Raw genomic sequence first — 16,834 nt, 5'->3', positions numbered from 1 at the left:
ATTACAGAAATAACATAGAAGTAGTAGAAACGCACTGGAATCATTTGCAAGATACGCTTCAACATTTGTTTATCGGCGAAAATGATTTAATATCATTTCCAGAACACTTTTCAAAACTACGAACTTTATCTACACTAAATTTAGACAACAATTTGATCACGTCTATTCCATCTAATATTAGAACTCCACCAACGCTTGAAACGTTGAGTATATCTAATAACTTTCTACAAGAGTTTCCGTTGTCACTACTAGAAACTGGAACTGCGTTAAACAGATTATACATTCGAGACAATTATATAGAAAATATGACAAAAATAATGCCAAATAGATTTGTTAAGCTAGATGTTTTAGATTTCGGCATGAACCGATTAGAGAGTTGGTCAGGTCGAATGTTTGGCGGTCGTTCGGAAGTACGAAATTTACACTTGGATATGAACCGTTTAGAGTCCCTAGATGCTAATGCATTTGATGGATTGCGGTCAGTTCGAATGTATCTGTCATACAACAAGTTGAAACATTTAAATCACAAAACATTTGAAGGCCTTGAAAGAATACTAGAGTATTTGGATTTGGAACATAATAATTTAGGAATAATACCTACAGCAATAAGAACACTAAAAAATTTAAAATTTTTGTATTTATCGTCAAATGATCTCAATAAACTCGACTCGGCAGATTTCACAGGCGTGTCATCAAGCTTAAGGTCACTTTCACTATCTGGAAATCTCCTTACGGAAATTCCTAGCAACGCATTATCGAACTGCACTAAACTATCACATTTAAATTTAGGATATAACTGTATAAGAGAAATAAAAGAAAACGATTTTGGAGAATGGGCAATGCACCTTGACACATTGTTACTGATGAACAACAAGTTGAAAGAACTGATCGGAAGACCTTTCAAAAACACGAATGCTCTTCGGGAATTAAGTTTATCTTTTAATAATATTCATTACGTAGATGCCGATGTATTCCTGGATTTGGCTACATCTTTAGAAAGCTTAGAAATTAGTTTCGGTGTTTACTATGATAATTTTCCAGTTAAAATACTTAGACATCTCAAGTCTTTGTTGTGGTTAGTGCTTGATAATAACGATATTTCATCTGTGCCATTTAATGCATTATATTCGCTAGATAGTCTTCAATATCTAAACTTAGAGTCCAATAGAATATCTGTATTGGCTCCTGGGACATTTAGCTCACCTAATCAAACTGATCTTCGTGAAGTAAGACTGAATCAAAATTATTTGATGTCCTTAGAGCCAAACACGTTTTCTAATCTACAGCAAATACAAACAATTACTATATCTAGGAACAAAATTATTGAAGTTATGTCACATTCCTTTAAAGAACTTCCAAGACTACTCAATATTGACTTATCATTTAATCAAATTGAATACATTCAACCATCGGCGTTTGACGGTTTGCCAAATTTTAAACGTCTTGATTTGCAAGGAAATCAATTAAAAGAACTGCGAATGACGTCATTTGTAAATTGTACTAATTCAAAAACACCATTATTTTTAAACGTATCCAACAATTGTATCGAGAAAACACCGATTGACGATTCTGTAACACCCATTCATATAAAAATATTAGACTTAAGTCATAATAGTTTACAAGATTTACCATTTAAACTGTTATATTTCATATCTAGTTCACTCAGAAACTTATATTTAGATCATAACCAAATAACCAAAATATATAACTCAGAGTTCGTAAATTTAACAAACTTGGAAGTACTTTCAATAACCGAAAATGGTATGACATCAATAGCATCAAAAGCTTTTTGTAATTTAACTTCTTTGCAAATACTTTATTTATCTGGTAACAAAATACAACAATTATCATCCGAACAATTTGCAACATTACCAAAACTTAGAGTATTATCTCTAGCCCGAAATCGACTAAGCTCATTAAGTTGGGATGTATTATCAGGAACGCCATTAGAATATATTGATCTATCCAATAATGAATTACTCGCAGTACCGGCTGGGGTATTATTGAAAACGGGTGCAACCCTAAGACATCTTTTATTGGCTGGAAATCGAATAGATCATGTTGATGGGACGACGTTTTTTGATGTACCCAAATTAGCAAATTTAAGTTTGGCAAATAACAAGTTGACAATAATTCCGGACAACACTTTTGTTGGACTCAGCAATCTTATTTCATTAGATTTGTCTTCAAATAGCCTCAGAGCAAATTTCAAAGAACTTTTCCACTATGTACAAAACGTTAGGCACTTAAACCTGGAAGATACTGGGCTAATCGAAACGCCACCATTACCACTTCCTAGTTTAATTTCACTTCGGCTGTCAAAAAATAAATTAGAAAAAATATCCAAATCTTCAATGGAAATGTTGTCCCGGCTCAAGACATTGTTCCTAAATGACAATAAATTAACTTCTTCTCCATCACATGTTTGGCCATTAATACCATCGCTGAAAACATTAGATCTATCTTCAAATCCTATAAAAGTAATTTTTTTTATATTTACTATTGTAAGCTTTTTATAGACATACTATAACAGCATTTTTAAGTATTGTTATTACCTAATTGGGAAAAAAGTTTCTTTGCTCTCAATAATTTGTTATTTTATGTTTCTGTTTCAGACAATAACCAAAGCAAGTTTTTCGGGTTTATTCCGTTTGCAACATTTACGAGTCCAACGACTCGATTATTTAGATCGTTTTGATGTGGGATCACTATCCAAATTGTCCACACTCCGGTCATTAGCCACTGATTGGCGACCCAATCTAGGACAAATCGTATGCGCTGCTGTTAAGTCAATCCGCAGACTATCGGTTCACGTGAAAGGTTCTAAATTATTTGGACCAATAGTCGATACCTGCGGTCCCAAATTAGAATCGGTGGCCATCACTGGATCGAAGTTAAAATACGTTGACCAGCAGATATTCTCAGGTCTGGAGCGAGGGGTTGGCGAACGATTAACAATCAGCATTCGGTACACTGCAATTGAAGATTTGCCTGCCGATCTGTTGCTACCACTGGTTGGTGTACCAAAACTGGCATTAGATTTAACCGGTAACAAGCTTACATCGCTCAATCCATTGACCATATATTCCAATTACACTACATGGGAAAACTCTGGTACAAATATATTGAAAGGCAAGTATTTTCTCAATTAAATATTTTACATTGACCTCATAGTATAATGTATATCTATACAAAATCTCAGTTAAACTAATTATTAACCTGTATAAGACATAAACTATTTACCTTTTTAAGTATAATGTAAAAAAACTGTAGAAAATATTATAATAATATATTATATATCATATACATTATAGATTATACATATATTTTACCTATAAAATTATTATATAGCTTTTGAAAGGTTGGGTCCAACAGACATTTTTCATTACCAACTGACCTATTTTAAAAATCGAGTAATATTGCTTGTATCTAAAATACCATATGTATACTACGTAACGGAGTATTAATAATATATAATTATTAGTTTTAACGAATGAAATACTAAAAACCCAAATTTATTTTACATTTCTTCGTTTTATACAAGGTATATATATTATTTTTCCTACATATTATACTGTATAATAAATGTATTCTAAAGCTCACATACATTTATGTATGACAAACATAGTAAAAAAATGTAACCTATTCATACATTAATTTGTTTGTTAGATATGTCATATTCCACGTTTTTTTTTTGTTTTACAAACGAATAATTATTAAATAACATTAAATTTATAAAATCCAGTAAATATTAAAATATAATTTTGTAAAGTTAATTGAAATTTTTTATTATTAAATGTATCTATTATAATAGAAAAAATAATTTTAACAAATATTATTTTAATTTTAAAAAGCATTAAAAAATAAATAGTATTTATAAAATGTATACATCTAATCCTTTTCATTGGTTGTACTTCAAAATGTATCAGATTAGTTTCTCTTTTATAAGCTGACAGTTTTATTTTTGCACCTATTAGGTATATGTATACACTGACTCGTGATTTACATTCTACACTTTAGGTAATGATTTAGTTTCACATTCGGGTAAATTTATACTCTAATTTACATTTATGGTTTTGTTTCCCAGCCGCATAATGAGTTCATTAAAAAAAAAAACACACACAGCTTATATACGTTTGTGCTGGGTTGACGAGTGTAAAAAGGAATATAAAAGAAGACAGGAATACAAAGAAAACATGAGATTCGAGCAAATTGGGTGACCATAGAATTATAATATAATATGTATATAAATTTAAACAATGTCACACGCGGTTTATTTGCCGACCGGTCATTGTTCGTGCCATGCAAACATAATGGTATTTGTTATGTGTGTGTGTGTGTGTCTGCAGGAATAAAAAAAATTAAGAGAGGAAAAAAAGTACCAAGCACTTCGAGTATTTAGGCTGACAAGAGTGCTAGTGTGCGGAAGTTTGTGTTGTATTTTTTTTCACATTTATTTATTTATTTTTATTTTTATTATTTTTATTTTTTTTTTGTTTCTCCTCCAGAATGGCTGTGTTCGCTACTGTGAACTGAAGTGCTGACGAAGTGCCGCTTGAAAAGAATGAGTATGTGGTGGCATCGGGGCGAATGAGGAATAGGGGTTTTATTAAAGCACATCTGTGTCGGGTAGGATATATTTTCCACCCTCCGTGGCATCCAACGCGCGACTTTTTGTCGCACCGCGATTTTCTTTTCGGTCGCTCCTTCTTCTCTCATTTCTCTATACACATGTACGTATTTTTACTTTTCGTTTGGTCGATATAAGTAAACACACACACACACCCACTCATTCATAACCACAAAGAATTGTCGAAATGACAAGTTAAAAATATGTCTTCAACACGTTATTGTTAAACACATAGTACAGAGAATATATTGTGCGAGTGTTATGTTATCGATGTAAAAAAAAATATAGTATCAAAATAGTAGGTATTACAATATTCATTCCTTACTGTTAATAATTTATGTACATCGATGATGACTAGAGGTGGGTCAAATGACACAAGCCCGATAACAATCACAATTTTCATTATAATCGTACCAGTGTAACGTATGATTAAGGGGACAAACGTGTTCGTCATTATTGAGGGAAAGGTTAAATGTATATTTTACTAGACATTTCAATTGTGACAGTTTTATTGCACGAGCTTTTAACAGCTAAAAATAAACCAATACATAAATCTTTAAAACATAAGCCACTCGTCTTTGTAGCTCTTTTTCTATTACGAGTAAACTCAAAATTAGCGCCATTAAATTTATTTTGTCTTATTTTATTTATATAGCTTACTGTTTTAAAAACCATGGTCCGCAGAATCTCTAAATTAAATTTATTAATATTTTATAAATATTTTTACATGCCTAAGCACTAAAAATAGCATTAGAATCAGAAATTAAATTATAACAAAAATACATAAGTTATAATAGTCATTTATATAAACTACTATTAATTTCCCAATACTCAATATTATATTATAATAGCAGGGGTCACCAATTAATTTTTTTTATTAATCTGAATCTGAGATTTTTTCGAGGGACGTCAAAATTCTAAATACATATATAATGTTGTCGTAATATATGTCAATTATTCTTTGTCTGCGGGCCGCCATTTAGTGAGCCCTGTATTATAGTAACTTGTATATGAGCTATAATAAAAATTCGCTTATATTCTATTAGGTAGGTAATAAATAAATATAATAAATATTTGAATAGATTTACTCTTCTACAACTTATTATTAATTTTTAAGACATTAATAACTATTATTTTTCTTTAATAATGTAATGTAATGCATATGTACAGTATGTTCCATATTTTAATTATTTTCCTACTAAACAAATAGTAAATACATTTGTATTTATTTATACCATTTTAAATGTCATATTATAATTTAAACTTAAAGATAATAATTTATGATTATTCATGCTTTGTTTTACTAAGATGAATTTTTGTACACAGCTATGACAACATACATATAATAAATATTATAAATAACCACAAATGACAAAAATATTAATTTTATTCATACAAAACATTAAAAACAAATTTATAATTAAATAACTCAGAAAAAATTCATAAATAATTATAAAACATAATTTATTTTGGTTTCATAATTTATTACATTTATTATAGGTGCTTAAATGATTTTCTATGGACACCATGAGTCAATATATTCAATTTATTTTAAACATGATCGTTTTTATTTATTGACACATGAAGAAATCTTTATCAATAGTGTTACCAAAACTTTTTGAACTTACTTCATTGAGATTGTATTTACACGCTGAGAGACGTTTGAGTAGACGGGAAACAAATTCACTAAATGCCGTGCAACTACGCTATAAATTAATATAGGGCAACAAATTTAAATAATGGTTATTATTTTAAAAGCTGGAGAAATTGATTTCAAATGTACGAAGACTATAATGTAATTTTATAAACTTAAGATGAAATTACGCCTGATTTACATTATAGTATTATAATACAACTACCTACACACATTTTAATTACTCGTAGGCGACTTAATTATTTTCAAAAAAGTACCAATACACAAAAAAATATTCGAAATAAGCCAAAATTAATATAATACTAGTGAAATACCTACTTGAAAGATAACCAATTAAATCTTAGACTGTACAAAAAAATATATGTAATATTAGAACTGGATAAAAAAATAAATTAAAAATACTCTTTTTTCATTCTTTGGATTTCATCTTATTTATGCATATTTTTTTAAAAATTCAAATTATAACAAAATATTATAATTAGTTTTGGGATGCATACAACTCGAATTATACACGACAACATGATTCTAAAGAAGCGTCATTAAAAATTATAATGTAAAGGCTATAATACACGTAGACCAGCTAATATTTCAAGTACCTTTTTTTCAATTCTTTTTAAAAATATATAAGCGTTTTTTTTATCATATTTATTTTTATATCAACTTTTATAGTGTAAATTATTTTAGAAAAACTTATTAAAAAAGAAAAAAAGAACAACAAAAACAAATTGAAATAATGGGCAATAGTTTGATTCAGTAATATAACATACGAAAGACGTGTGTAGTTGGAAACATTTCCCACCAAAGCACGGCCATTATTTGAAAGCTTTCAAAATAAGTTAGTAACATCAATGTTTCTTGAACTTAAAACGTCTACCATTATTTTTATTGCTCTTATTAATGAAGACTATCAAAAAAAAAAAAAAAAAGTCTACAGATAAAATTGTATTTTATATCAATGTTTCTGTTAGGTCTTGAGCTTATCTGACGATGCTATGATAAAAATTCTACGGTAAAGAATAAACTAGTATATTTTCAACAATAAAATAATCAAAATAAACCATTAGTCAAATAAGTATTTTTGAAAAATTCAAAGTTAAATATTAATTTAAATTTTAACTAGACATTATTTTTTTTTTTTTATAATATAGTTTTTAGTTATTAAGACGTATAAACTAAACAAACATATTCGTATAATAGGTGTATAGAAAAATCATAATTTTTTGAAGTTTATACAATGCATACAATATAATATGCTTACAAATTAAATAGCATTAAAAATAAACTTTTCAAAATTTGATCAATTATCTAATCCTTAAAAATCATATATAACGAGTTTTTTTTATCATATACAATAATTAAAAATAATAATAATAATAATAATTCTTTTATGTAAAAATTTCACGAAAAATGCATAAAAAATAGTTTTTTATGTGCCTACCTATCCATTTACGAAAAATAACTTTTAAATAATTTGACAATATTTGTGTGAAAAAATGTGCATAATATGGAGGTCATCGGTGGTTTACGTATTCAAATAGTATAATAAATACATTTTATTTTTAAACCCTATAATTTTAACCATCACTCAAAGCAATTTTAATTTATTAATATTAAACTAAACATTTTGATAAGTGAAAAATCATATACTTGTCAGAAAAATATCTCTTACGCTTTGATTGACAGATAATTGCAATGGTATTCTCAAACCTTGAACCTTTATATACTTTAGGCAGGAAAAAACTCACTAAACTGTCCGTCATAGTGTCAATACAAATCCGTTTCATACGTCATACAAGTTCACTAATTAATGGACTCCATGCTAATGGTAAAGGGTTACGTTTTCATACAAATTATGTATATTGTATATACAATATATAAATGTAAATATAGTATACAATATATCAAGTATTATCAGTAGAATATACTATTATAATGTATATCGATTCAATTATTAGTACATTTCGTTTGAAAATTGATATTCCAAATAAAGTTAACTTCTATTTATATGACCAACAAATGCGAAAATATTAAGTTACAAATTTACAATAATAATAAACTGTTACAAATGGCAAATGCACTAGGATTTTTAATGTTTAAGATTCAACTCTATTGTACCACTTTATTTCGTTAAAATCAAAACAAATAACTGCCTCAGATAATATTCTTCATGGTAGTGAAAATATAATAAAAAATATGTTATTAATCAGACGGGTTTCAAGATGTATAATATTCTAAATAAAAATTAATATTGTAAATAGCATACAATTACAATAATAATTTTTATTTGTGTTGTATACTTACATTTTAAATATTCTACATTTTACTAACGTGTCTACAAATAATCTCTTTCAAACAGTTTAATCAGTAAATAAGTGTGTTTTTGCGATTATAAAGGTACTTTTGATTCGTATTATAAACAATAATAATCGTTAAAAAAATAATAATAATAATAACTATATTAAATAATTTTAATACTATTTCCGTGCCTATATTTTTGTTTTATGTACAATGTCCTTTCTATTAATTTATTATGGTGTATTAGGGTATTCCTTAAAATGAGCTATAATAAGTAATAACGTATCAAAAAAAAAAAAAATGTATCATTATTATTATATTTTTGACGGGCAAAAAGTAACTCACTATAATATAATAAATTAATATTACATTAAAATCATCAAAGTTTTTGTTTAATTATACTTATATTTTACAAGATTTTGTTAGTAATAATTATAAAATAATATATTTTTATACTTTATTTTTATTAAAATATAGTAAAAATGTATTCAAAATCCTATAACGGAAACAAATTAAAACAAAAATGTATTTATAAAACAATTCTACAACCTAAATACAACTATGATCATAGATATATTTTTTTTTTTTATTATTATGTGTTATTAACTTTTACTAACTCTTACGACAACAAAAACAAAAAAAATAAGCTTACTATAAGCCTATATATATACAATCTATTAAACTAGTAATAAATATGTTATGTATTGATATGTCTGTACTCTGTTAGTTGTTTTTTGGAACGAAAAATATATTTGGTTTTTAAATAATTTTAGTTCATTTGAATTCATAATTAGCGAGTAATTAAATTTTTTATCGTACTTATTGTGGCAAATAAATATTAATATCTCATAAAAATACCGACAAATAATAGCGATTGTTTTATATATTCATCTACATAATGAAAATATTTATCCAAGAAATTCATTCCGATGTAAATTAATTAAAAATTTTAACGACAGATATTTAACTAAAAATTCAGAAAACTAAGTTCTGACATCTGTTATTTAAATAGCAATAGAGATTTAAACGGAAATAAAATAATATGGTAGATACGTACTACGTATTGTTTTCAAGTTTTCCCTTACGTCTTCCGTTTAACTGTTTACATCTACGTTAAATTTTAGTTAAATCAATAAACATCATATAATAATATTACGTTATTATTGTATATATTTTTCAAAACTAACTAAAAATAGGTACTATTCGTTATTTTTAATAATATACTGATTATAGTTAATCCTATACATTTTTATTATTGTGTATTTTCAAACTCGAAGGTTCAAAACACCTGTGATAATTATAATATGCAGAGAAACTAAATAGTATTTGTTTATAACACGGAATTGTTGAAAAATTCAAAAGTTGAACAATTCAATACCAATTAACGTGTATAAAAAACTGTTAACTAAGTGGTATTAAACGAGTTGTTTAATATACATCATGTTTATTTATAGTTTCTTCAACAAAATCAATTACTTACACAATTTTCGCCATAAAATCGCACTTATTTAATATAGTGTAATACGCAAACTTATCAGGCGAACAAATAATTATAGGATATAGATCGTTATTTGCAAGAAAATAATTATGAGTTTTGTAGAAAAATTTCAACTCGTTAAAAACTAACAGCACGAGGTTAAAACAAACTTTTGTCGGCTCTATGGTAATACATTTAGAAACACGAACATCAACATATACAATGGACGGTTTTTACAACTTGTTGATGAATGATGAATCACAGATAGAAATAAATTTAACAAAATATATAATTTAATATGCTTATGAAAAAAAGCAATAGCGTTTTGATAACGTTCCAAATACATTTCAGTCGATTAGCACTCGCCGTCATCAGGTTCTGATTAAATACCACCATTCACAAGGCCTGCGTTTTCGTGGTGTATTTTTAAGATAATCTGATAAAAAAAAAACTATATTTTCAAACATCTAGTTAAATTTAAAAAGTAAAATATAATATTAGTATATATAGGTAAAATTAATAAAATGTACAACAATGTTGGATAATTGTTCTGACAATATACTCCTGTAAGTCGGCGTAAACGGCATTTCGGGTTTCGTCATGAAATTAACACTTTATAGTCAATGGCGTATATAGAAATTAATTTCGGGGGGAGGGGGGAGTTAAAAAAAATTCCATTCTTAAATTCCAATTAATTATTTTCAATCAAAATCAATGCCCGTACCAACCATACATTTCAGGGGGGTTTAACCCCTAAACCTCCGCCCTATATACGCCACTGCTTATAGTACCTAAATTGAAATATTCACGATATTCCGACTTGATACCTGTATAGATTATAATATAATATTCACTACGGGACGGATGTGTTGAACCACATCAGACATATCGGAACCGTTGCCGGCCCCAAATCCGTCAAAACTCTAAAAAATAAATAAATAAATAACTGTGCACAATATTATTAATTTAAACTGACATCGCGGCGTTTGCCGGTCTGATTCGCAGGCGGTCTGTACCTGGACGACAACCCGCTGCAGTGCGACTGCGGACTGCTGTGGCTGGGCCAGTGGCTACGCCGGTGGCTCCGGGAAGCGGTGCAAGTGCACACGCTGGGCATGGCCGAGACGCAACTGGCGCAGTGGACGGCCCGGCGGGCCACGTGCGCCGACCCCAGAAACGGCGGGGCCCGCGTGCCCGTGGCCGACATCTACCCGGAGGACTTGCGGTGCAAGGCGAGCGCGCTGAGCGGCAGCGGCACCGGCAACACGGCGGCCAAGACGTCGCACCTGATCGTCTGCCTGGCCCGTTCGCTGGCCGTGTTCTACCTGGCCACCGTCTGGTGCAACGTCTACTGAACGGACGAGACGCGTACAACAGCTCACTGCGCACACCGTATAATTATATTATTATTGTACCGTCGTCGGCGCGTCAGTGACGTGGTCGGTCTCCGTCGGGGCGGGCGAAAACGGCATTCCCGTGGTCGTTTTTCCTTTTTTTTTTTTACCGTTCTACTCGTAAAGTGTATGTTCTTTTTTCGACCGGCAATATGTAAAGTGTATATATAAGTGAGTTCAATCCGCCCCTCCCCCCCCCCCAAAAAAAAAAAACGTCACTGACTATATGCACCCCCCTCGGGACGCACAACCAGCGGTGCGCAACTCGGATTGATGACGGCGCCCGTGTGTCTCCGTGTGCGGCGGTAGGGTCGTGTGTGTGTGTGTATATAATATATGTATATATATAGACGATAGATTCGGGTAAATCATTTTCTAATCCATTTTTAAACGATGCCTCGTCCGCCGCACCGATTTTTCCTCTGCCGCCGAAAGATTACGCCTGTTGTGGGGGCGAGCACAGACGTCGAAAAAAAAATTATTATCACTCAGTTTTATTCTCGTCGCAGGCGGGCCGCCCGCGAACCGGATCGTTTTCGGCAAAAGAAGGGTTGACCCCACTCGTCTCGGCGCTCCCCGCGCGTACTAGTGGGGGGGGGGGGGGGTAATGGGGTCGTGTTTGCATACGGGCGTGACCCTATACCGCGACCCGATAAAATGTGAGCTATTTTCCTAATCTAAACATATTTTCCCACCTTTATCTCCGACCATTAACACACACGCGCGCGCGCGCGTATACGGCAGAAGTCACGTCGTCATATTTCCGATCGTAAAACACGTACGGTCCACCCTCGGCGAACCATAATCCATACCGAGACTCCTGTGTAGGTATACTGTCCTACCGCAACCACGGTACCGACGGAACGCGTATACTATAGCTATACCGTCACACCGTGACAGACTCGTAATGGTTTTCGTTTTGTTTGCCGCCCGATCGCAAAAATAGAAGCTCGCAGAGAACCCTCCGTAATATTATATTTAACGTCATCACTGTAAGTATAGTCACCTAGTGAATTCGCGAAATTACCATTCGGGTTTGTATGCATTTTAATACGTTACGTCCGGTGCGTACACGAAGAAAACGCACCGAGTATAATATTATGGTACGAATTTTCAGATATCAGAGTGTGTATGTTCTTATAGGTTAAGTATTATTACGATGTCATAACTATTATCTATACTTATAAGAATGTATTAGGTAATACGAAACCGACTATCATCGTTTATAACTGTCAGTCAAAATAATGTTACAAGAATATTGCGATATTATATTTCAATAAAATGTCAGTTAATTTGAATAATCTTAAAGTGATTTTATGTACCGAACGAATAATAAAAAGAAAATTGGAATTTCCTGAACTCTGCTTAGATAATAATTATAATAAAATATTATAACTAATAATAATAATAATAATAATAATAATTAAAAAAACCAATTTTGTTTCTGATTTTTAAACTTAAAATAATATTAATATAAAATGATTAATAAAATCATTTTATTTCGATGATACATACCCCTTGAAGAAAGGGTAAATTTTACGGTCCATGGTCCTTTTTTTTTCAAATAAACGCATTCATTAATTTGAATATTAAAAAACAACTCGTTATACCAGAGTAATGATTGCATCCCGTACTACATGGTTGGTTGACATTTTACATGCGATTTTTATGGTTTAAAATAATATATATAAAGGATTTCGTTGTATAATATATTGCAGTTTATTTGTAACATGCAAATGTTTGCTTTAGTTGAATTGATTAAATCGGTATACATTATTATGTGGACTGCAAAGTATATATGTACTACTGTATACAAACACGAGGATGTCAGATAGATTCCGATTGAACTACGCTGGATACAATTATTTATCCATATTTTATTTCCTCCGCGAAAGCGTAAAACATGCCTTCCCTTTTTGTCTGACATTAATGAAATTTAAAAGAAAAAAAAGTCCTTAAAAATCACAACGAGATCTAGTAGTTTTATCTACTATTTTATTGCAAACTCAAGTTAGTTACGGTTGACCAATTTGTATCTGAATAGTTTTCAGTCCTTTGACCGTATTCAAAACGAGTCATATTTTATGTAAAACAAAAAAAAGACAAAATAAAAAAAGTCACATCTTTTTATATCTTGAAAGGGGACTTTTTTATTTTTTTTAAAAAACTGAATTGAAATAAATGTAAACCATTAGATCGACTTGCGATCACATAAAAAATATCAACGAAGATAAAAAATATATATTTGTTTTGTACTATGTTTATAATATAATATATAATAATATGTACGTATAATAAAGTTATTGTTGTTCAATGAATATTTCGCGTTAACTATTCACGAGTTGTTCAAGAAGGAATAAACGTATTGTTTTGTTAATAATTCATGTCCTCCAATGCGCCACTTCATCCTTCCAATTATTTATATTATACGGTAGATTTATTTATTATTTGTTTTTACTTTTTAATTCAATATAAATATTTATAGTTTTTGTTGATAATATAATATAAACCTGTATACATGTAATGCTTACAATTTAAGACAGCTTTGTTTTGTAAATAATAATATACATAATTATTTAAATATGATAAATATATTACGTGTATTTAATTTCGACCACATCTTTTTAGTTCCTGTTCAAAATAAAATATACCTTTAGGTAGGTACTTTAAACACTACTGAATATTTTTACATTTTCTGAAAAATAAATGAAACTAATAAACAATTATTGTTATATATTATACATATATATATTTTTTTTTTTTAATAACATATTGATGTTAATAATTGGATGTTTTTTTTTTAAAACAACTGTAAATACAACAACTCTTAGATTGTTCACGAAAACTTAAATTATTTAAATATAATTTTATTAAAACTTATAATGATTCAATTTAATGTTTATTATAGCTGATATATTATTATATAGATTATATTTCCATACAATCACGCTGCATTAAAGATTGAGCAAAATAAAATTATAGCTATCAGTTAATATTGAATAGGTAACATAAAAAGAGTTAAAAATAAATATTACGTTATATTTTATTGCATTAAAATTATTCAATGTGCACCAGTACGAATTCGAAGGAAATAGTAAGTTTTAAAATATTTTTAATTTAGTTTTTATAGCCTTGACCTTAATAAAAATATTTTTTGACCGTTTAAAACAGTCTACTTTGTTGACTTTTTAAAACAGTATATGTATATAAAAGGTACGTGTGCAAATAATATATATCATTATGAAAACCCACTAAACCATCCATATAAAATATTTTATAAAATACCTACATCTTACTCTGTGGCACGTTGACTGAGTGTAAAAAATCATTAGAAAGCCAATAAAATTATATATATATATATATATAAATAGTTTCTCAATTGTTTAGTCATTTTTATTTCTATACGTGTACAAGAACATAAACAATATGTTGACGCATATTTTTATTTTCATTACCCATTTTTTTATTAGATAAATATTTTATTTTTTACGTTTATTAAATACTTTCCCAAAATTTGTTTGCCTTGAATATAATTTTTAAAATGTACATTATATACTGCATCAATTTTAATCTAATATATAACACTGCGTAAATTGTAATCAGATTTCAGATAACAAAATTATAGATCATAATTACTAGAAAATTATATTCCAGAAGAAATTAAAGTAGAAAGTTTACTGCGCATAGATAACACATTTTTGATTTCTCATATTGTCAACTAAATGTTTAATTGTATTATGATAGTAATCTTGGTTCGTTTTCATAAATAATTAAATAATGTATGAAATTACTTAATTAGCTATTTCAATGTGCGCTGTACTTAATGTATTCTCACTAGTGAATAGGTACAAGTGAACGAGAATACGATTATTATATTATACACTTGTACTCGAGAACTTGATATTATTTTGTATAAGTATGTTTAAATTTAAAATATACAATACTTTTTTTAACAATAGCATACAACTTTTAATTTATATTACTTTATTATAAACCTACGGAAAGTTTGACAGACCATATAATTGAGACTAACGAGTTTTTCTCCTTTTGAATCTTTACAGAAAAAAATCTTTTTTAAACCTACTGTGAAGTGCATAGTGTTATCCTGATCAAACACATAGTTTCTATTTCTCTCTCTTTATGTTAAAAAAATAAGCAAAAACTTTCTCTTTGTCAAAATTCCGAAGTTTATTCTTAAATTTAAACACACATTTGGCTAATTTAATATTTAATTGATATCAAACCATTAGAATTCTAACTAATACAATTTATAAAATTGTTTTAATTGGATATTAGACAACTAAATAATTAAATTTATATTCATTAATGATATGAATACATTTAATTTTAGTCTTTAGGCTCTGAAAGAATAACGTAAGTATGTAATTTTTCCGAATATATTATATTTCTAATGTAGTTATCATATTAACCTAATTATTTATTTAGAAATTTAAAATTCAACATATTTTAATGTATTCTTAGAAATAAACACCAGTTTTCGGTAGTAGGCATGAAGAATTCTTTAATAAAGTATGAAAATTGTATAAATTACAACACACTATAGTTAATAAAAAAATAACGCTTGATTATTTTCGTGTAATTCAAGTTCCGTTAAGAACTGTTTTATGAACGCGAACGCGATGGTTTATTATCGTTCCGAAATAAAAAATAATGGCTTAATACATTAATGCTGGCCTGCATTGATGTGAGCAAAGTAAGACGAGTGCCCTTAGTCTCAGTATTGTATCTGTATGTAGATACCTACTTTTTATTATTATAATTTTATGTATATATACGAACAATGATAACGGTTTTTATTGTTGTTAATGGTTTAAAGAGGTGTTAACATAAACTCTAAAATTAATTAAGTAGATACTAACTACACACTTTAATAGTAACAACTTGTAGTGAAACGATCATAGATACATATTAGACAGGCGTTAATTAACCAGGCATAATATCCTAACAGCCTTTCCTCAGCAAAAGCCCGTTAATATTTACGTAACATATTGAATCTAAATCTATAAAAGTAGTTAAACGGTTTTCAAAACAAATTGGCGGTATGTAACTTTATCTAAGTATAATCAACTAAATGCTCATATAATATATTAATATGTTTTTACAATTAATATTTTATAGATTACACTATTATAATATATGTCCATAATAAATGATGGCTTGGAAATTTCATATTATATGATATTATTCGCAACGAATAAAATTATTGGAAATAAATATTTACAACATTTGTAACATAATGTTAGTTTATTTAGGACAGCTTCCTAATTAATTCAAATTCGTAATTTTGCATAATTTGTTCGTTACACAGTTTCTATATAGCTACAGAGTTAAATAAATATTGTATTAAAAAACAAATTAATACT

The 16,834-nt window shown here is 28.9% G+C and overlaps 1 protein-coding gene across 1 annotated transcript in view; it reads left to right on the top strand.

Moving 5' to 3' along the window:
• Positions 1–14,040, top strand: part of LOC132929280 (chaoptin) — an 85,484-nt gene extending 71,444 nt beyond the window's left edge. Inside the window, exons 6-8 of the mRNA XM_060994529.1 lie at positions 8–2,480; positions 2,616–3,132; positions 11,062–14,040. Of these exons, the coding sequence (XP_060850512.1) occupies positions 8–2,480; positions 2,616–3,132; positions 11,062–11,411 (3,340 nt within the window). The 3' untranslated portion in view covers positions 11,412–14,040. The remainder of the gene's footprint in view (positions 1–7; positions 2,481–2,615; positions 3,133–11,061) is intronic.
• The last annotated feature ends 2,794 nt before the right edge of the window (positions 14,041–16,834 follow it).

The sequence above is a fragment of the Rhopalosiphum padi genome, chromosome 4 (genome assembly GCF_020882245.1).
Source record: "Rhopalosiphum padi isolate XX-2018 chromosome 4, ASM2088224v1, whole genome shotgun sequence".
NCBI lineage: Eukaryota > Metazoa > Arthropoda > Insecta > Hemiptera > Aphididae > Rhopalosiphum > Rhopalosiphum padi.
This window is presented reverse-complemented; position numbering and strand designations above follow the sequence as displayed.